The sequence below is a fragment of the Bos indicus x Bos taurus genome, chromosome 22 (genome assembly GCF_003369695.1).
Source record: "Bos indicus x Bos taurus breed Angus x Brahman F1 hybrid chromosome 22, Bos_hybrid_MaternalHap_v2.0, whole genome shotgun sequence".
Lineage (NCBI taxonomy): Eukaryota > Metazoa > Chordata > Mammalia > Artiodactyla > Bovidae > Bos > Bos indicus x Bos taurus.
This window is the reverse complement of record NC_040097.1, coordinates 7,914,693-7,936,301: the sequence shown is the minus strand read 5'-3', so window position 1 is coordinate 7,936,301 and position 21,609 is coordinate 7,914,693. Positions and strand designations below refer to the sequence as shown.

Below are 21,609 nucleotides of genomic sequence, written 5' to 3'. Positions count from 1 at the left end.
AGGTACAAGCACACTATGCTATACATTGTACACCTAAGCCTGGGGACCATCGTCACTCCCACTTCATAGATAAAAAGACAGCGGCACAAAAGGGTAAGCGTCTTATCTGAGGCCATATCGACAGTAAGTGACAGATTGGGGTTTGAACCCAAGCAGCGTGACTTCAAAGCCCTTAATCCATCGTGAGCTCCAGCATTGTTAAAGGTCACACCCAGATTTCTCTGGGTCTCTGCCCTGTGCTTCCATCATCTGTTCCCCGGTGATAAGTTTCATGGGGATGGGGGTTGAAACTTCATGCAAAGCTGTGGGGCTGCCAGATAAAGTGAGAAGAGAGGACAGCACTCAGGCCAGACCCCCCTCCCTCAAGGGACATCTCTTGGGCACCAAGGTCATGTCAGTACCAGCAGGGCAGCCCATACAGGCTCTGTCGGGGGCTTTCTGTTTTCTTTGTTTGAACTGTTTATTTTGAAATAATTATAGATTCACAGGGAATTACAAAGAGATGGACAGGGTGGCGCTGCACACCCTCCACCCAGTTTCCGCCAAGCACCTTATATAACCACAGTGCAAGAGCAAAACCAGGAAATACCCTGCTACCATCCGCAGGGCTTCTTCAGGCTTCCCTGGTTTCACAAGCACTTGTGTGTGTGTGTGTAGCTCTGTGTAGCTTTATGTGTGCAGATTTGCACATCCGCCATCACAGTCAAGACACAGACTTGTTTCCATGGTGCGGATCCCCCGTGTTTTCCTTTTATACTCACGGCCACTTCCCTCCTTCCTTCCACCCCAAACCTCTGCCAACTACTAATTTTTCCTTCATCTCTGCAATTTTGTCATTTCAGTAATGCTATATACTGCAGAAACCATGCAGTGTGAACTTTTGAGGTTGACTTTTTGCATTCAGCCAGATTTCCTTGAGATCCATTTAAACTGTTGTGTGTATCAACAGTTTGTTCCTCTGCATTGCTCAGTAGTAGCCCATGATGTAAATGCATCAGCTTCTTTCATTATTTACCTACTGAAGGATGTTTTGATTCTTTCCGGTTTTTTGGATATTATACCCAAAGCTTCTATGAACATCCATGTACAGGCTTTTTGAGAACAGACAAAAATCCTTCTCTGGAATAAATACCCAAGAGTTCAATTGCTGGGTCATATGGTAAGTATTTGGGCTTCCCTGGTAGGTCACTTGGTAAAGAATCTGCCTGCATGCAGGAGACCCTGGTTCAATTCTTGGGTTGGGAAGATCCCCTGGAGAAGGGATACACTCCAGTATCCTTGGGCTTCCCTGGTGGTTTATATGATAAAGAATCCACCTGAAATGCAGGAGACTTAGGTTCGATCCCTAGGTTGGGAAGGTCCGCTGGATGAGGGCATGGCAACCCACTCCAGTATTCTTGCCTGGAGAATCCCCATGGACAGAGGAGCCTGGTGGGCTACAGTCTATGGCATTGCACAAAGTCAGACATGACTAAGTGACTAAGCACAGGACAGTCCATGGTAAGTATTAATACATGTTTAGGTTTTTAGGAAACTGCGAAACTACTTTCCTTTGTTTTTTAAAACTATTCTTTTTAAAATAATTTCACACAATAGAAATTTTGTTAGGAAAGAATAGTACAAAGAGTTTCATACCGTCACCAAGATTAACCAAATGTTAATTTTGCAACATTAGCTATAGCATTTCCTACATCTCTCTCTCTTTCTCTCTACCTATCTATCATCTCTCTGTCTCTATCCATCCATCCATCCATCATCTCATTTCTGAACTGTTTTAAAGTAAGCTGCATACGTCATGTCATTTTTCTCTTTGTTGTTGCTGAGTCGCTAAGTCATGTCTGACTCTTTGTGGCCCCATGGACTGCACCACACCAGGCTTTCCTGTCCTTTGCTATCTCCTAGAGTTTGCTCAAACTCATGTCCATTGAGTCGGTGATGCCATCCAACCATCTCATCCTCTGTTGCCCCCTTCTCTTCTTGCCTTCAATCTTTCCCAGCATCAGGTTCTTTTCCAATGAGCAGGTTCTTCGAATCAGATGGCCAAAGTACTAGAGCTTCAGCTTCAGCATCAGTTCTTCCAGTGACTATTCAGGGTTGATTTCCTCTAGGATTGATTGGTTTGATCTCCTTAAAGTCCAAGGCATTCTCGAGTCATTTTCCTTCTAAATACTTCATATTTCAGTGTGTATTTCCTAAAAGCAAGGACATTCACTTACATAACCTCCATATAGTGGTCAAAATGAGGAAGTTTAACAATTATTATCTCAAACACATGTTTTTCAGATTTTTCTCAATGCAACTGATAGCAGTTCTCCCCCCTGAAATCCAATCCAAGATCATACAGACATTGCATTCACTTGTCATGTCTCCTTGATCTCCATTAATCTGGAAAAATTGCTCATCCTTTTAATTTAATTAATTAATTTAGGTCTTTTGTGACAGTGACAGTTTTTAATACCATAGGTCAGTATTTTATCGAATACCCTTCAGCTTGGCTTTGTGTGATATCTTGTCATCATTAGAATCAGATTATGGATTTTTGGCCTAAGTGCCACTGAAGTGATGTTTCCTGCTCAGGGCACCCAAGCAGGAGGCACAGATAGCCATTTGTTCCAGTGCTGGTGGTGTCTGTTGATCATTGATTAACATAGTATCTGCCAGTTTTATCCACTGTAAAGCTATTATTTCTCCCTTTATAGTAAGTATTTTGTGGGGAACTAATATGAGAATGTGTAAATATCTTGGTGCTCATCAAACTTCCAGCCTCTAGGTTTAGCATTCACTGATGACTCCTGCCTGCAACATTTTTTATAATAATAAACATTTTTATAAATCTAATTTGATCTTTCCGTCTACATAATTAGCTGGCATTCTACAGTAGTGTTTGCTCTTCTCAGCTATCTGTCTGTCTATTGGTCAGTCTAGATATTGTCAGTATGGACTCATGGATTATTATTTTATTCAATGGATTATAATCTCTTATTACTATTTTTTATTTCAATGCCCAGACTACTGCAGATTTGCGAGGGGTAGCCTCTTCAAGTTGGCTTCTATGTTTTTTGACACATCCCCATCCTTCCCTGGTGGCTCAGACAGTAAGAATCTGCCTGTGATGCAGGAGATCTGGGTTCAATCCCTGGGTTGGGAAGATCTCCCAGAGAAGGGAATGGCTACCCACTCTAGCATTCTTGCCTGGAAGATCCCGTGGACAGAGGAGCCTGGCAGGCTACAGTCCATGGAATAGCAGAGTCTGACATGACTGAGTGACTAACAGCAAAAACAACATCCTTCTTGAAGCCTTCCTTACTTTTTGGCACAAGATGTTCCAGGCTTATCTTGTACCTTTCCTGCCCCAGCCCTGGTATCAGCCACTTCTCTTTGAAGCCCTGGCTCCTTTTACTAAGAAGGGTGTTGATGCAGCAAGACCAGGGTGCTGGGTGTGCCTATTGCAATGGAGAGGTCACAGCTTCCAAACCCTCTCAGCATCTGGGTTTCGAGCTTTCTGAAGTTGAGTTAGGGGGACGCTGCATAACCTAATGCTGCTTGATTGGTTTCTAGTTGCATTCATTCCTAAGACAGCCCCATACACTGGAAATGGGATGTTTTCTGAGTTGAGGGTTGGAACAATGCCCTCAGTGAACTTGGCTTGGCCTAGCAGGGCAGCTGCAAGAGCTATACAACTGAAGCAGTTCTTGGAGGATAGGAGAGAAGACGGGGCCACAGCCCGAGGAGAAGACTCCTGAAACAGCCACCAGACAGAGCGTTTGGAAAATGCAGCTGCTTTGCTCCTCATGTAGCTCCTGTCCCAGAGGAGACCCTGCTAGATGGAGATGTTGTTGCTTCTGCTGTTGATTTTGTTGTTATTGTACACTGCCTTTCTCCTTTCTTAAAAACAAGGAATTTGTGGTGATTCAATTTTTGTCTCAAAATGGTGAAGGAGAATTCCAGGGGTAGCCAGAGCCCAGCTGGACTTTGTGATGTTGTGCTCAACATGGCATATACTCTTAGCTCTGAGAGCTGAGTCATCGGATATGGTGGTGGGGATGGGCAGAGAGAGAGCAAAATAAAAACATGAAAATAGGACTCTCCGACAGATGATAACTACCCAGGTTTAAAAACCCTCCTCCAAATGGGCCAAGGGAAACCGATTAGTAAGACCAGCCTGCATACCAGGTATCCTAATCATTAAGAGTCATTCAGCTCTAGGCCAGTGGGGACCTGGTCTAGCCAGCAGGCTCACAAATGGGACTTTGTGAGATCCTTTTTATAAGGAACAGGGCTGCTTTACTAAGCTTGGGGGCTTCGTGGAAGCAAAAAAGTTATGAATCTTTGGTTAGAAGAGGGCTGACAGGAAATATACTTGCAGCCCAGACCAAGGAAGTGGAAGAGTCCCCAGGAAAGGCCATCCCCGACCTTTGCAATAGGGCTCTGAGAAGCCCCTCGTTAGAGGAAAGTACTTTCATTCAGCGCCAAGATGCAAATACTGCCCCTCCACAATGTTAGGCCTTTCACAGGCAAGTTCAAGGTCAGTAAGGCAGAAATTGGGGGAGGGCAACACAGCCTCTTACTAACCTGGGTTTTGCAACACTGCAAGTATTTATATGGGTTGCATGATATTTCTGGCCCTTGATTCAGCTGCTTTTCTGGGATAAGCTCACTGGAGCAGGAAAGGCCTTCCTAGGGCTGGTAGCACCGAACTTTCCTGTTAAGAAAATGGTTGTTACTCTTTCTAATACTCCATGGAGTGAGTTTCATCCCCTAAAAAATTCACACTGCTTTACACATGACATATTAGTTACCCCATTGTTTCATACTTGCAAAGAATGTAAAATTAGTAAGATGATAAAATATTTAAATTTAAATAGAGGAGACTTTACTTTGCCGACAAAGACATTACTTTGTTGCAAAGGTCTGCCTAGTCAAAGATATGGTTTGTCCAGTAGTCATATATGGATGTGAGAGTTGGACCATAAAGAAAGCTGAGTGCCGAAGAACTGATGCTTTTGAACTGTGGTGTTGGAGAAGACTCTTGAGAGTCCCTTGGACATCAAGGAGATCAAACCAGTCAATCCTAAAGGAAATCAACCCTGAATATTCATTGGAAGGACTGATACTGAAGTTGAAGCTCCAATACTTTGGCCACCTGATGCGAAGAACTGACTCACTGGAAAAGACCCGTATGCTGGGAAAGATTGAAAGCAGGATGGGAATGGGGCAACAGAGGATGAGATGGTTGGACGGCATCACCGACTCAATGGACATGAGTTTGAGTAAGTTCTGGGAGTTGGTGATGGACAGGGAGGCCTGGCATGCTGCACTACATGCAGCATGAGTCGCAAAGAGTCGGATACGACTGAGTGACTGAACTGAACTGAGAGGAGGCTAATTTTCTATGAGGGGGGCAGAGAAAGATGAAACTAATATTTACATATGTTCTATTGTGAAGCATTTGATGCTGTATTGTAGTTCTTTACTGATTGTCCTCACATGAGGTCCTTGTCCCTATTTTATAGACATGAAAACTGAGTCTGGGAAAGACTGAACAACAAGCCTATGATCTCACAGCTGGAAATGGCAGAGCTGAGGCTCAAACCTATGTCAGTCTGATCTCAAAGTCTGCAAGTGCTGTTGAAGCTGGTGTTTGTACCTGGTTGAAATTGGCCTGTATATTAGGCACATAGGATATCAGTAGTAAATATCCATATAACAACATGATTAACATGTGTAACCTGATCCACACTTGAGGATGCCTCTACTTAAAGATTATTATCTTTTTTCTGCAGTGGCTCAGCAGTAATGAATCTGCCTGCCAATGCAGAAGATGTAGGTTCAATCCCTGGGTCGGGAAGATCCTCCTGGGGAAGAAAATGGCAATGCACTCCAGTATTCTTGCCTGGAAAATTCCATGGACAGAGGAGCCTGGTGGGCTACAGTCCATGGGGTTGCAAAAGAGTCAGACATAACTTAGAGACTAAACATACATGAAACGTGAACTATAGTCACCACAAGCAAGAGGTCTTTGGATGGCTGGGCCAAACCCAAGAGAAGTCTGGAAGCTGTGTTAGCAGTCCACAGCAGCACTGTGTCCCTGACTTTGTCATCCCTGGATGACTTTAGCCTTAAACCTGTGCTCCTTCACTGCGACCCATGGGGTGGTTAAATAGGAAGTAGCTTACCGTCTTTCATCTCCCTTCCTCTTCCCTCAGCAATTCCTCTTCCAGGGCTAATTCGCTTCCAGGCTCTGCCTGACCTAATGAAGAGGCTGGGAGCCCTGAGATATGACTGTAATTCTGCACAGCTGAACATTTAATATTGATTTTGCAGGATGTTTTTTAACTTACAAAGTGCTTTCAATCACATTGTCTAATGAGTTATCAACAAGGGTTAGGAAAAGTGGTAAGAAGTAAGGTAAAGATGACAAAAAGTGTTAAGATGAGCCTGGGAATGAGGCTGATCCTCTGGAGAGGGGGTGGAGGTTGATGAAGAAAGATTGTGAAGGTGAGCCAGCCCCTGAGCACCAGGCAGAGGCAGGACAGGACTTGACAGAATCACTGACCCACAGGCCCCATTTCCCAAGACCCTTGCCCACTGCAGACCCCAGCTGATAGAGAGCCAGGAACCGTAATTTCTCCAAGAGACAGCTACGGTGAACTCTGACAGAAGCTTCCCTCTGACGCTTCACATGCCTTCATGTGGTCAGGACCACAGGACCATTTTGTGATGCGTTTATCTATGCCCTGGTGGCTTATCCTTAAGAACCTCATTTAGAATGGTGCTTTGCCAAAGATAAGAGTTGTGAAGTTGACAGGGCCTGGGACTGTGTCTCTCTTGGCCTGACCTTTTCTACTCCTTTATGAGTCTAATCCATATTCCATTACCTTCAGATAAGCTGTGCTTGCTTGGTGGGGAGTGGGTGCCAGTGAGTAAGCTGCCTGGATTCTACCAGCATTTTCACAGTCTTCCCTGCCATTCTGTACAGAAAAATGAGAATGGAGGCAGATTTTCCAGCAGTGCCGTGGGGAAAATTATTCTGGGCAAGGACTTTATGAACTCTTTCCAGCCACCAAAAATGAGGCTGCTGAGTCCAGGCATGTCTGGCCAAGCACGTCCTTACATTTCAAGGGAACAGCTTGGGAAGGGTGGGGTGAGGCCCACACAGCAGCCGCTCTCTGGCCAGCCCCGAGGCTGGCCGCATGAAGGGGGGTCGGGTTGGTGCCCCTGTGATGGAGCTCCTCCTCCACTCCCCGCCCAGGATGCGGGTGGCTGAAAACAGGTATGCAGAGGATGGTATGCTGATGCCCTCTGTCAGGAGTGCAGCTGGTGGTCTGTGAGCCAGCACCCAGCCAGGGCCGCCTCTGCACAGCGGCGATACCAGCAGCTGGACCCGAGGGCCTCCCTCTACCCAGTCAGGACCCTGTGTTCTCCAGGATTTCCTGACGATGGTCTGCTCACTCCAGTGATGAGACGTGACTTGCTGCATAAAGTGGGTATCTATTCCCCACAGAGTGATAATACTGTTGTTTCAGATTTGAACGCTGAACCTGAGTATTTCCATTTGCTCCATATTTAGCACCACCTGCTCTGTACTTTTCCTCTCTGTGTAGCTGTCTCTCTACACCCCAGGCTGTGGGCACCATGGCCTGTGGGGTTATGTCCTGTGCGTCCTGTGTGTTTGCCCCAGGCCTCTAGGACAATGCTTTGTCGCTGTTGTTCACTTCCTAAGCTGTGTCTGACTCTTTGCGACCCCATGGAATGTGGCACATCAGGCTTCCCTGTCCTTCACTATCTCCCAGAGTTTGTTCAAATTCATGTCCATTGCATCAGTGATGCTATCTAACCATCTTATCCTCTGCTGCCTTCAATCTTTCCCAGCATCACGGTCTTTCCCAAAGAGTTGGCTCTTTGTATCAGGGGGCCAAAGTATTGGAGCTTCAGCTTCAGCATCAGTCTTTCCCAGTGAATATTCAGGACTGATTTCCTTTAGGATTGACTGGCTTGATCTCCTTGCTGTCTAAGGGCCTCTCAAGAGTGTTCGTCAGCACCACAGTTTGGAAGCATCAATTCATTGTCACTCAGCCTTCTTTTTGGCCCAATGCTCACATCCATACATGATCACTGGAAAAATCATAGCTTTGACTATATGAACCTTTGTTAACAAAGTGATGTCTCTGCTTTTTAATACAGTATCTAGGTTTGTCATAGTTTTCCTTCCAAGGAGCAAGCGTCTTTTAATTTCATGGCTGCAGTCACCATCTGCAGTGATTTTGGAGCCCAAGACAATAAAATCTGTCCCTCCTTCCACTTTTCCCCTTCTATTTGCTGTGAAGTGATGGGACTGGATGCCATGAATCTTCGTTTTTTGAATGTTGAGTTTTAAGCCAGCTCTTTCACTTTCCTCTTTCTCCCTCTTCAAGAGGCTCTTTAGTTCCTCTTCGCTTTCTGCCATTAGAGTAGTATCATCTACATACCTGAGGTTGTTGATATTTCTCCTGGCAGTCTGTGGGGTTGTGATTCATCTAGCCTGACATTTTGCATGATGTACTCTGCAGATAAGTTAAATAAGCAGGGTGACAATATTCAGCCTTGTCATACTCCTTTCACAATTTGCATACAGCAAGCATTTTTTCCCGTACTAAATGTTTGTTAGCTCAAGAAAATCAGTAACAGTAGATTTAATTTGATTCAAACCCATATTTGGGGGATGAGATGGGGCTAGGGATGGAGGATGGGGCTTAAGGACCTGGAATGTGGAGTCAGTGTTGGAATCTGTCTTCACCTACCAGCTATTTGGCCTTGGGCAGGTTAGTCACCTTCTCTGAGTCTCAGTTTCTTTCGCTGTGAAATGGAGGTAGTGATAGTTACTCAACACTATTGTTGAAAGCATCAAATGGGATCACAAGCATGTACACATTTTCTAGCAAAGTTCCTGGCAAAGCAAGTCCACGATAGATGGATGAGTCTTGGAAACTGTTATGAAAACATTAAGAACCAAAGGGGTTAAATGAATTGTCCCAATTAATACAATGAGTACTATTTATTCAATTACACTACAGTGTGGGATATGCGTACTTAGTCATATCTGACTCTTTGTGACCCCCTGGACTGTAGCCTGCCAGGCTCTTCTGTCCATGGGATTCTCCAAGCAAGAATACTGGGATGGGTAGCCACTCCCTTCTTCAGGTTCCAACAAAAGAAGCCACTGCAATGAGAAGCCTTGAGAATAGCCCCTGCTTGCCATAACTAGAGAGAAGTCTGCCTGGAGCAATGAAGACCCAGCTCAGCCAAAACCAAAAAACCCTATGGAAAAAAAAAGAAGATGATGAAGAGGCTAGCTAGGGCAGAGAGCTGAGTCCCAGGCAGCTGCTGTTCCTTCCCCTCCAGCCTGGGAGCCAGGAGATGGGCCTGGTCTTTGCCCTCACCTTGGGGAAGGATGGACCCCTCTACCTGCTGGGGCTGCCACCTCGGGCAAGTGTAAACATTGTTTTCAGGCAAGAGCAACAAAAAATGCTCTACTCCTGATGTATTCAGGGAAATCATCTATTGGATTTTAGTCCAAATGTCTCCCAAGGTGGAGGCTGTGCACAAAAAGGCTTAGGGGAGTCTGGCCACCTCTGATCATGCCAGGTGTCTTGCCCAGGAGTGGAGCAGAAGGGTGCTGGGAGCTGAAGGAAATGCCCTCAAGTGTGAACTCAAATTACTCAGTACTGCTGTGTGGGGGTTGAACTCTGAAATGTTTTGCCATTTGCAGAAGAAAAAATAAAGAGAAAGAAAGAAGAAAGGGATACACTCCTCTTAATGATCCCATTAAAATGGGAACCTCATCTACCAACTTTCTAAAGCCATTGTTTTAGAACCAGGCCACGTGCTCAGCTCTGTTTATGTTTGGCCAGGGGTGTTTAGCACACGCTGCAGTGAGGCAGCCAGAGGGAAAACTGTTTGGAAGAGACTTACAGGAAAAGAGCTGATTCCTGGGAAGCCTGGTGGTGGGACCTCCCCGCCTCCCTTCCAAAACCTTTCTTGAGCACCACTCACATGCTGGCACTGGTGCCGGTGGGGATGACGATGAGCAGCCTGCCCGGGCCCTCATTCTGCCCACAGCACATGGAGGCTCAGGCCTTGAGACCACTTGCTGGCAATGGAGGGGGTGAGACTTTCTCCTAGGCCGTTGGAGTCCAAATCCACTGTGCTGGGAAAAAGACCAAGCTTTGGATGGCCAGCGCTCGGCAGCCTGAAAAGGTGTGTCTGAGGTTTCCTGCTCTTCTCCATCCTCTTTAAAGCCCCTTCTTTCTCATCACTCCACCTCTTCCCAGCAGAGGCCCCATCCAAGGAGGAGGCTTTTCTCCCCTATGTGCAGGAAAGAGCTTTCTTGGCTTCTTCCAGGGCCAAAGGGAAAAGTGGCTCTTCAATAAGAATTATCCTATCTACTGCATGATCTCCAGGAGCATGTGTATCTATTGAGTACCTATGGCTCTGAGCCTCCTTTTGGCCATTTTTCAATGGGCGGTTGTAACAACTCACTTCCCAGTGAGAGCACATGCCTCAGTGATTGATAGACACCAGGGGAAGGGCCACATCCATTTCGAAGAACATCAGTCAGGTCTGCCCACCTAACAGTTTCAAGTTGGAAAGAAGCTGGGGACCAGTAACATGGCCATACACGGAGACGGTGCTGTCTTCCCAAATCCACACTCTAGATGTGGTTGCTGGCCCTGCAGACTAGCGTGCACCAGGCAGCTGTTATTACTTCTCCTAAGAAGTGAAATGAGGCACGGCTGAACTCAGAACTAGCTCCAGATAGCTGTGCAGAGTGACTCTTGCAGAGAAAACAATGAGCTTCCTATATTTTCCTGTGAAAGGTTGTTGCTGAACCACGAAAGATGCCAGGATTCTTGGCCTCCAGAGGGGATGAAATCAATCTGGGGCCAGAGATGAGGCTTGATCACTCAGAGCTTTTGTGTAATAAGGTTTTATTAAAGTATAAAAAAGATAAAGAAAGCTTCTGACATAGACATCAGAAGGGGGCAGAGCCTAGAAATTGACTCTCTCACTTGGCTGGAGTGCACATCACCTATTGCTATATTACCTGGTGCTTCTAACTTGGGGCTTTTAGAAGCTCATGGAGTTACAAGGTAATTAGTTTTATCTTCCTTCGTGGACTTCCCTCCTTCCCCTGCCCAGAGAGGAAGGAATCTTGGACTTGGGGTGACTCTGACCCTTGGTTAGGCTATGCCTAGGCTGGCAGAGATGAAGCCAAGACCATCAACAACTCTGAGTGGAGACAGAGCCAAAGCTTTGAGAGAAAGGTCTTAGGCGAAGAATCTAACCAAGGCTGTTTTTTGTTGGATGGGGCATTTGACATTTCTGTTTGTAACTGGGATGTGTTTGTATAACTGGGACACACTTCAAAGTGGGAAACACCTTTTATCCAAATATCTCCAAGTACCATAGAAAAATGAACATCTTACTTTTCATGATTCCAGACAAAATTTGATTTTCTTCTCATAGCACACGGGTTTTGTTTTGATGGGCTAGTCTGGAAAATCTGACTGACATTTCTGATTGACATTGATTACATGCTGATGTATCTAGTATGTAGTCCTTGGCTTTTTTTTTTTTTTTTCTGAATAAAAATAAACTAGAGTGATCTGGAATTAGATAATATCACACTTGTCTTCTGATTCCTACTGCATGAGGGCTCCCTGTACAACTGGGGTTAATCTGTGATGGGTTAATTTACATCATGCATTCAACATAAGAAATAATTTTGTGGCTTAGAAGTGCTATATCACTTAGGAGAAGAATTGTGACCTCCCTCTTCTGCTTTCTTTTCTTCATTTATCCCCCCTCCCCCCCATCAGAGTTGACCTAGTGGGTGAGGTGGGCCAATTCTCCTGGGAGTTGCAGAGGCTCCTGGAAGTGACCACAGCTGGGGAGGGCCTTCTTCTCTGAAGGAGCCACAGACCATACTGAGGTCAGTTTTGTCACACAGCATGCTGCCTGTTCTTCCTGTCTTTATTATCTTCCCTCCCAATGGGGATGTAGGAGATGGTCTCCAGAAGTGTTAATTGTCTTTAATGCAGCTGTTAATGAGAAAGGAGATGATAAAGAACCAGTCCCCTTCCTGCCTTCCTCCCCCTCTTCTTCCCTCCCTCCCTCCTTCCCTCCCTCTTCCATCTACAGTATCTACAGAGCAGCTCTAGGGTCCCTGGAGGTTTGGCATCCAGGGGCTGAGAATGCTGACAGACCAGTGAGACAGACAGGAAAACAAATCAGGGTGTTGGAGTGTTATGGGATCTATGAGAGACCTGTGGGGGGATTCAGCTCACAAAGTGGTCCTTCCCCCACAGTAGTTGGAGTAGGGGTGGGGAGACAGGAAAAGTAGAAGGGGAAGGAGGGGTGGAGGCACAGATCATATTTATCACCCTACCCTTGTGAGATGCTTGTATTATACAGGCCCAGCTGTACCTCTGCCAAGGTGGATATTGCATTTTTTTCTTTTCCATTTGTGGTTTATTTCAGGATATTGACTATAATTCCTTGTGCTGTACAGTAGCACATCCTGTATGTAATAGTTTGTATCTGCTAGTTCCAACTCTCAATCTTTCCCTCCCCTACCCATCCCCCTTGGCATCTTCTGTATGAAGATGCATCTACTTGCATCATACAAGTCTTCTGAATGTCTGTGAGCCTGTTTTATAGATAAGTTCATTTGTGTTATATTTTAAATTCCCTATATAGGAGATATGCTATGGTATTTGTCTCCTTCTAAATTATTTCACTTTGTATGATCATCTCTGGGTCCATCCATATTGCTGCAAATGGTATTGTTTCATTTTTATGGCTAACATCCCATTGTATTTATGAGTATATAGATATGTACCACATCTTTATCTATTCAGCTGTTGGGCATTTTGGTTGCTTCCATGTCTTGGCTATTGTAAATAGTGCTGCTATGAACATAGAGGTGCATGTATCTTTTCAAATTTTGTCCAAATATAGGCCCAGGAGTGGGATTGCTGGATCATATGGCAACTCTATTTTTAGCTTTTTGGGGAACCTCCCTAGTGACTTTTTGACTCAGGAGTCCAAAGATCTGGTCTCTTACCTCAACGGGAGACAGCTCTGAAGGCCATCCCAGCCCTGGAGCTCCCACGGCCTCCGTAGAGGCCTGTTACACATAGCATCTCTGCTGCACAGCAACCGTGCAGTTAACTTCTTCCCGAAGGCAGCTCCCTGAAAGTGCTGTTTTCAGGAGCTCCTCCCAGGAAGCTCCTTCTGAACACCCACAGCTCAGCTTCGTGGGAACCTGACTAGGACTCATCCTAGAGATGGCCATTTTCCTCTGTGCTGTGGTTTCCTCCAGCTTCCTTTTATTTATTGACATTATCATCACATAAATCTGTCATTATTTTCACTGAAATAGAGACAACCCTTCTCCATCTAACCACTCATCTTGAAGTCGATTTTTTTTCCCCCTGTAATTTCATAGTTGTCCCTGGCTAACTGCCTTGCTCTCCCATGAACACTTCCATGGACCTCACAAATTTGTAACCTCACAAATATAAACATTATAACTAATTCTTGCCTTTACTCTTTACAAATTCTTAACTTCCCGTTATAAAATCAATTCTGTGCAATTGTAGTTAGCTTAGAAAACAAGATGAAAATCTACCCATAATCCCTCTACTTGGAAATGACCATTTCAATATTTTCATGTTTCTTACCTTTTATGAACTCTAGTTGAAGCTACACTATACTCTGCTTTCTCATCTGACATTGTGTTTTACACATTTCAAGTCATTAAATATTCTAAAGATGGTACTTTAAAGGTGGTCATATTCCAAGGTTAAGGTTGAGTTCTTATGCAAGAAACCCTTCTCTGATGTCAGGCCTCTGGGTCAGCAACAGTGTTTTGAGTGAACCAGGGCGAATCCACCCACTTGGAGTAACAGGGCCAGAGGGCAACATGCTTTCCAGCTAGTGTGGACCCAGGCGTGTCTTTATAGTTTCCCATGTGGACACTTCAAGAAGTCTGGAAGGCTTTTGAGGGTAGAATCTAGAGTCTTTTGCATCCCCTTGAACACCATTTCTGAGAATATACTTTTTGTTCATGATTTTAGATAGCATACAGGTGAACATTATTACTATTCATTTTTGTTCTTTAAAATTTAGGAACTGGTATAAATTATTCAGGCTTCACAAATGCTATTGTTTTAGACAGTTAAAAGCACTTAAAAAAAAAGTGGATAGATACTCAAGATCACCAATGACTAGGGAAATGCAAATCAAAACCACATAAGATACTACTTCATACCCACTAGGATAGCTATTATGAAAAAAGATAAAAGCCATGCCCAGAAAGCAATAGGGTGCAGGAAAAGTGGAATATTTATGCATTGCTGATGGGCGTGTAAAATGGTGAAGCTGTTGTGGGAAACGTACAGTAGTTCTTTACAAAATTAAAACAGAATTATGATATGATCCAGCAATTCCACTTGTGAGTCTATACATCAAAGAACTGAAAGCAGGGACTGGAAGATAGTATTTATACACCAATGTTCATACCACATTATTAATAATAGCCAAAAGGTAGAAACCAAATGCCATTAATGGATGGATAACCAAATGTGGTATATACGTATAATGGAATATTTATTTGGCCTTTTAAAAGAAATGAAGTTCTGACACATGGGTGAATCTTGAAGACAGTATACTAAGTAAAACGTGCCAGTCACAAAAGGATGTGTTGACTACTTATGTGAGGTGTCTAGAATAAACTCATGGACACAAAATAGACTAGTGGCTGCCAGGGGCTGTGGGGAGGAAAAATGAGTTGTTATTGAGTTTCAGTTTGAAAAGATGAAAAAGTTGTGACAATGGATGGTGGTGATGGTTGCCCAGTAGTGTGAATGTACTTAATGTCACTGAACTTTACTCTTTAAAAATGGTTGAAATGATAATGAGTGAATATAAATTACAATTTTAAGCACAGGTGATGTGGCCCAAATAAGGTGGAATGTGAATGTCCAAGTTTGGAGAACACAGTCCCAACCGTGTTCACATTATGGTTAGGGATCACAGCAGTTTCATGAAATGAGACAAAGCCTTATTTCAATACTCTGAGGTTCTTTTTTAATTTTTTCATTTCTGGGCTAAAAATGTTTTAAAGCAATTTGTGGTAAATAGGAAGGTAGAGAAGAACTGTGACATTTGTTGAGGAACTTGTGCTAGAGTTTTAGTTGGTTCACTTCATTCTAACACGGTGGTGTAGTGACCAACATGGTTCAGACTAGGAAACTGGGCCCCATTCCAGTGAGTGGCCAGACCAGCCCTCCGCACTGGGCAGCCCCCTCTCCAGCTCTGAGCTCTCTTGGTGGGATCTCTCACTGCTTCCTTGCTTATCCCATTTCACCTTCTGTCACTGGACATTGCAAAAAACAAAAGAAAATTCCACTCTTCTGGAATTTTGCATCTGTAGGGCATTCATTTGGAAAACCACGAATTATGGATCCAACAGTATGTAAATAATGGAAACAGATCTTGTCCCTCACAGCAGAGCACACACACCAAAGCCACAGACAAAACTGGGCACTTGTGCTCTGGGCCTTTCCAGTTCCCTTGGCTTTAAGCCTGTCGTAGTCATCACGGTCCATACGAAAACAAAATAATACACCCTCACTGTGGAAAACAGAGAAGTGAGAGGAAAAATGCTACCACCTAGAAATAACCACAGTTCACACATTGGTCAACGCACTTCCCACTTTTACTGGACAGATCAGATACATATTTTTAAAACTGGCTTTACAATATATGGTTTTATCACTGGCTTACAACTAAACATACTGTGAACATTTTATCACCATTGAAATAATTGCATAGTATAGAGAAATCATAATGTATTAATCAATCTTTATATATCAGGGGAATTTAGATAGTTTTTTTAAAGGAGACTTTATTCTTTTTACAAATCCTTCAGAAAACAGGTGCCCTTGTCTCATACAGCTTCCTATAGATGATAGAAACTTGCCCTTCAACTTAGCCTTTTAATTTGCTTCTCTGTAGCCACCAGATCAACCAAGACATTCATTTTATTTTCTCAAATCTCTCCCATTTGCTCCCACTTTTCTACCTAGTCACCCAGGATACACGCACACCTCCATTACTCTAGCAGCCCGTCTCTCACCATGGATATCTGCCCCCTCCCTTTTCCTCTGCTCCCTTTACAGGTCCCTCCTTTCCAAGATACTATCTTAACTGATGTCAATCAACTCCACTCAAAGCTTTATGCTCAGTTCCACATTGAGAGTAACCTTTAATAGTCTAAATATAGAATTCAATTGTTTAAAGGAAGTTATCTGTAAGCCCTTGGCAGTTACCTGTATCAGAAACACAGGAGTTGGGCACAAGATATGGCTTACTCTTTTTTTTTTTTAATTAGTTTTTTGGAGAGGGCAGGGCAGAGGAAAGTAATTGGTGCTTCAAGGAAATCTTTTTAGGGACCACAGGGAAATCTATTCACTATTTCAAGGCAACTAACAAATTATCATCTCTCAGTTGGGACATTAGAGAGACAGCCTTTACAGGTCATGAAATCTGCATGACAAATGTTGAAAACAAATGTGGGTTAATAATAACTTTGTATAGCAAGGCAGATGCCAGGTAGCACAAGAGCACACGCAGACAGTGTTAATTCTGGAGTCCTGGAAGCTGTGAGGTGCTCATCTATCACATGGCCGTCTGGAAGATAGAGACACTTGGTCATTAAAGAAGATTCCTCTGGCACTTTATCCTGTTGCCCACACGGGTGACTCATCTACATGAGCCCCAAAGCAGTTAGGGTCCAGGATTGAGTACAATGTGTTTATGGGATCAACAGTACCTACCAATTACGTGTAGTCAGACTCCCCTGAAAAAATATTTTGACAGAAGATGCCACAGGCCCACTGTTAACTTGGTCTTTCTCAGACCTGGTAATCCAAGCTTGCCAGTGAAGCCTATAATTGCTGGCGTGTGGCAGAACTTGGTTGGGATCTGATGATAAGGAGACAGCACGTTTTGGGCCCCAAGTTCTGGGGAGAAAATATGGTCCCTACCTATCCAACTATTCCACCACACCTTCCAATCACCTACCCTGGGTCTGATGTGTATGTGTATTTGTGTGTGTGTGTTCGTCAGTCAGTCATGTCCAGCTTTTTATAATCCCATGGACTATTGCCTGCCAGGCTCCTCTGTCCATGGACTTCTCCAGGAAATCTTCCCAACCCAGGAATCAAACCCAGATCTCCAGCATTGCAGGCGGATTCTTTACCGTGTGAGGCACCAGGAAAGCCCAACTGGGTCTGATACCCAATGCAAATAGAAAAGACAATCCCTGCCTGGATCGGTGTCCCATCTTGTGCTCAATGAAGCATTTGTTTTCATTTTCAATTTGTTGAATATTTTCAATTTCTAACGTCTGCAGGGTCAGGACTAGGAGAGGCCTCTGAACTAGGGTGGCCTCTGAAATCTGGCTCAGGTTGGGGTAGGGAGCAAACCCTCTCTTCTTGTTTTCCTTTATGTTCCTGCCCTTCCTGTCATTGTTTTCCTCAAATCAGTAAAAACCAATAAGGTGAACGGGTTCTGAGACCAATCACCAGGGAGTGCTGTACAGGGACCTTTTAGGATCCATGAAGAAGCTCCTATGAAAGGAGAAGGGGGCTCAGATCCTCCCGTGGAATTTAAGTATAATACTTGAAGTTGGGTTTTCCCATGCCCACTCTGGGCTGCCCTTGTGGCTCAGCTGGTAAAGAATCCGCCTGCAATGCAGGAGACCTGGGTTTGATCCCTGGGTTGGGAAGATCCCCTGGAGAAGGGAAAGGCTACCTACTCCAGTATTCTGGCCTGGAAAATTCCATGGACTGTATAGTCCATGGGGTTGCAAAGAGTCCAACACGACTGAGCGACTTTCACTTGCAAATTAATTAGCAGATGGCTGCCTTCACTTGCAATCCCACTCTGGGGTGAGCACAAACTGAGCTGCCCCTCTGGAGTCTGTCTGGGTCTCCCTGCCCAAAGAAACACCAGAGAGCATCTCTTGGTATTTAAGAGGCCAAGGCTTTTCTTGTTTATTTTCCTCTACAGAGTTTCACATCCTATAAAGTGTCAGGTAGACTCAAAGTAACTCTCCACCTGAAAGGTGGCACAACTAGCCTCATACTGAGGAAGTTAATATCAAGGGTGCCAGGATGAACATCCAATCTGGAGTCCTCGATGCTTTTACAAGCAGACCTTGACTGACAGTTTCCAGCAAGCCATGTGGTAAGAGGAAAGACCCTATTAACTAAGTGTCCACAGGCCACTAACTAACCTGAGAAGGCAAAAGAGGGGACCCTCTGCTTACCACAACCAGGTAGGAATGACTGAGGAAAGCAGCGAAGCTGGCCATGCCAGCATTTACACATGGAACACTTCCTGGGCAGCCAGGTGTCATGGGGCACAGACCCACAGTTCCTGAGGATGAATGGACATGCAGATTTTAAATCCCCACTTCTCCTCCCCTCTCCACCCCCAGCCCCTTTCAAGGACTTACTCTTTGCGAGAGTCATGCTCACAGTTGCGTCCATAGAAAGAGGGAGGGCAGGCACAAAAGGATCCCAGCATGCAGGTTCCCCCATTCAAACAGCAGGTTCTGTTCAGCTCCTTACCTGAAATGTAAGAAGAGGTGGCTGAGAGGGGTGGAGGGACTGAAAAGTGAGTTCTCTTAAAAGGTTAATATGGCGGTAAGGACTTAATCTCCCCAAAGTGTTTGCAGATGTCTAAACATTGTAAATCTCACTGAACAAGACTCTGCTTTTTAGTGTTCCTTTGACCACCTGTGCTTTTGAGCAGAGAAATCTTTTTTCATGCACCAGCCAGTGGTGGTACCTGGAATCCCCAGAGTGACGTGGGATCAGGTGAGGGAAACTTGTGTTCTTCGAGAGAAACTGTGTTCTGTGGTGGGGTGGAGGGCAGTGTGAAGTGCATGCCTGTATTGTCCCCAGAATCAAACCCAGCTCCAGAATCAGATGCTCACTCTTTTAGGCGAAAGTGTCAAAAAGATACTCAGAAAACACATAAAGGACCACGATAAAGATACCACACTGTACATCTAAGGCGGGTACGTCTTACTCTTTTGGATTCCCATGGATGCTACAAATTGGGAAGGCTGGTGACGAATTGCAGGCTCCTCTTGGGACCAAAGGCCATCATCTCTGAAGGCCAGCTCTCCCTGTGATGGACGGGCAAGTTCAAGGTCACCCAATCCTGAATGACAAAATTAACTCCTTGAGTCTATGTTCCAGGCCACTTGAAAATTGCCAGTGATCAAAAGAACAAAGTCTCTTACCAGCGACTAATCCCAGTTCAAGTGCTCTGGAAAAGGCCATGATCAAAATCACACTAGGAAGAGGAAATCAGACCTCCATTAGCAAAACAAAGCAAATAAAATCCCTTTGAGTTAACACCACAGGCCACTAGGGAGAGAAATCCTACAGCAGCACTTTCCTCCCCACCTCTTTTCTTTTTACATAATTAATTTATGTAACAACCCAAAGAAAGATGATGAGAATAAAGTCCAACTAATTTCCAACTCTTTCCAATACGTACCCTCATATGCATATGAGGATTCTGCTTTCTATGTCACATAGTTTTCTCCTGCACCTAGTTTTCATAGCAATTTTAAATGGCTGGATGACATTCAATGTTATTGACAAATCACATTTCACAAACTATTTCATTTACACCATTTAAAAGATGTTCAAGGTTAAAAAACATTTCCCATTATTCTTAACGGTTTCCAAATATTGAAAACCTGTCTATAACTTCAACCTTCTCAGAAGTATATTTTAAATTTCGTTGTAATATTGACTTGTTCTTACAAAAGAGGAGGAAACCACTAGTCATGTCATAGGCAGAGCCAGTAACCTGACTGGAGATGTTAAAAGCCAATAACGCAGGTAGATGCAACTGTAAGTTCCAGGTCTTTTGGAAAAACAGCAGCACGGTTGGCAGCTCTTTAAGGTTTGAATGAGATGAATAGAACAACGCAGAGGTACAGAACATGTTTCCTAAGCTGGCAAACTCTAGTAATAAAAGGTTCACACTCAAGATCGGTTCATACCTGTAAGAGAAGCGCTCCATCTTCCTCTGGTCTGTGGCCCCTAACAATTTAGAAGAAAAAAAAAAAATTAACCCGGCTTTAATTCACAGTCATTGCCAAAATACCCAAAGGAAAATGTTAATTTCTTGACGTGAAAAAGAGCATTTTAAAAGAAAAATATCCCAGATGAGAAATATGCTTTCCCCCAAAGTTCTTAGAAGCAGAAGTCGGGCGGTCCGGCCAAACTAGGGGACTCCTCACGGGTCTGTCCTAACAAACGCTTGGACTATAACCTTTAGGGAGATTCACTTTCCTCAGTCGCAAGCCCGGGGGTTGTGGGGACAACCCTCCGGTGGGCGGGGAGGCGGCGGCCCGTTCGCATTACAATGCTTAAACACTCCGGGGTGGAGGTGAGAGGCTGCGAGGCGGCCAAACAAAGAGAGAGTGGAAAAGGCCATTCTTGTAAAACTGTTGCTAATTAGCCCTAATGTCTGTATCATTAGTTTCGGGTTAAAAATATCAGATTTGCTGTTTAAAAAAAGGGGGGAGGGGCAAACCAATTACTGTATCGAGGTGGTGGAAAAGTATTGCTTTAATCAGGAAAACCGAAACAAGTTTGGGTCTCCCAAGGAGTTGATGTTTTATAAGTTTTATTTCCCGAAATTTGCTTTCATTTTTGGTTTTCCCAGGAAAGGTGTGTTGAGCCCGTGCTCCGAGAAGGGTGTGTCTCCGCGGGTGGAAGGGAAAGGTGAGGACTCAGGGAAAGTTAGGGTTAGGACAGAAGTTCAGGGTCAGGAAGGGGTTCCTGCCCCCGCTGGAGTGAATGGGTGTAAATTCCAGGCGCACCTGAATTGCAAGCGAGGCTGGAAGGAAGCGCAGCCGGCGCCAGGCGGGTGGGTGGGCTAGGGGAGGCGAGCAGCGAGGCGGAGAGTCCGGCCGGCCCGGGCCTGCGCCTTCTGCTGGACCGCAGGCCGGGGCGCAGCCGCTAGCGGTCTGCGCACCGGGTGCCAGGCCTGCTCCAGGAAAAGGATGTAGAAACACGGCCGTCTAGCCTGGGAGGCCATTTCAGCTTTGCCACTGGGTTTCATTGCATTTTAACAGTCTCCCAGCGCTCAGTGTGCAGTCTCTTCCATCCCCTTAGTCTGCCCTGTCCCCCACTCCCCCGACGACACAGAAATTAACCCGATTTAGCTGTGTCCTGTATTACCCTAAAAGTATTTATTTGGTGATGTCAGTAAGCTCCAGACGCTGCTGCTGGAGAGGCCTGTCCCTGAGCCCCGAGGCCTCTTGAAACAGAACAGGACCCTTTGGGGCCCTCCCAGATATAAAAAGTCCCTCCGTGTCCCTTGTCTCCTGTAAGTCACACAGGAGCAGGCTCAAGCAGTTAATGATTGGGACAATAGAGTCACAGAATCTTTAGTTCCTCCCTGAAGGAGGCAGATAAGTGTCTGATGCACATTCCTGAGCTGTATTGCAGATACCTAAATTGCCAC

At 44.8% G+C, this 21,609-nt stretch overlaps 1 protein-coding gene across 1 annotated transcript; it reads right to left on the bottom strand.

Moving 5' to 3' along the window:
- Positions 1-15,745: 15,745 nt before the first annotated feature.
- Positions 15,746-20,495, bottom strand: TDGF1 (teratocarcinoma-derived growth factor 1). Its single transcript, XM_027523286.1, has 6 exons — positions 20,138-20,495; positions 19,364-19,416; positions 19,147-19,281; positions 18,569-18,683; positions 18,380-18,489; positions 15,746-16,737 (listed from the first exon to the last, which is right to left on the bottom strand). Exons 1-6 carry the CDS (start codon positions 20,155-20,157, stop codon positions 16,625-16,627), a joined length of 546 nt encoding a protein of 181 aa, XP_027379087.1. The 5' UTR covers positions 20,158-20,495; the 3' UTR covers positions 15,746-16,624.
- Positions 20,496-21,609: the final 1,114 nt, after the last annotated feature.

Excerpts from the sequence above, each read along its gene's own strand:
- TDGF1 (XM_027523286.1), bottom strand. The coding sequence starts at position 20,157 with ATGGAGCGCTTCTCTTACAG. Across the intron at positions 19,417-20,137 it reads ATGGAGCGCTTCTCTTACAG|TGTGATTTTGATCATGGCCT; the intron begins GTATGAACCGAT and ends TCCTCTTCCTAG. Across the intron at positions 18,684-19,146 it reads ATCCATGGGAATCCAAAAGA|GTAAGGAGCTGAACAGAACC; the intron begins GTAAGACGTACC and ends CTTACATTTCAG.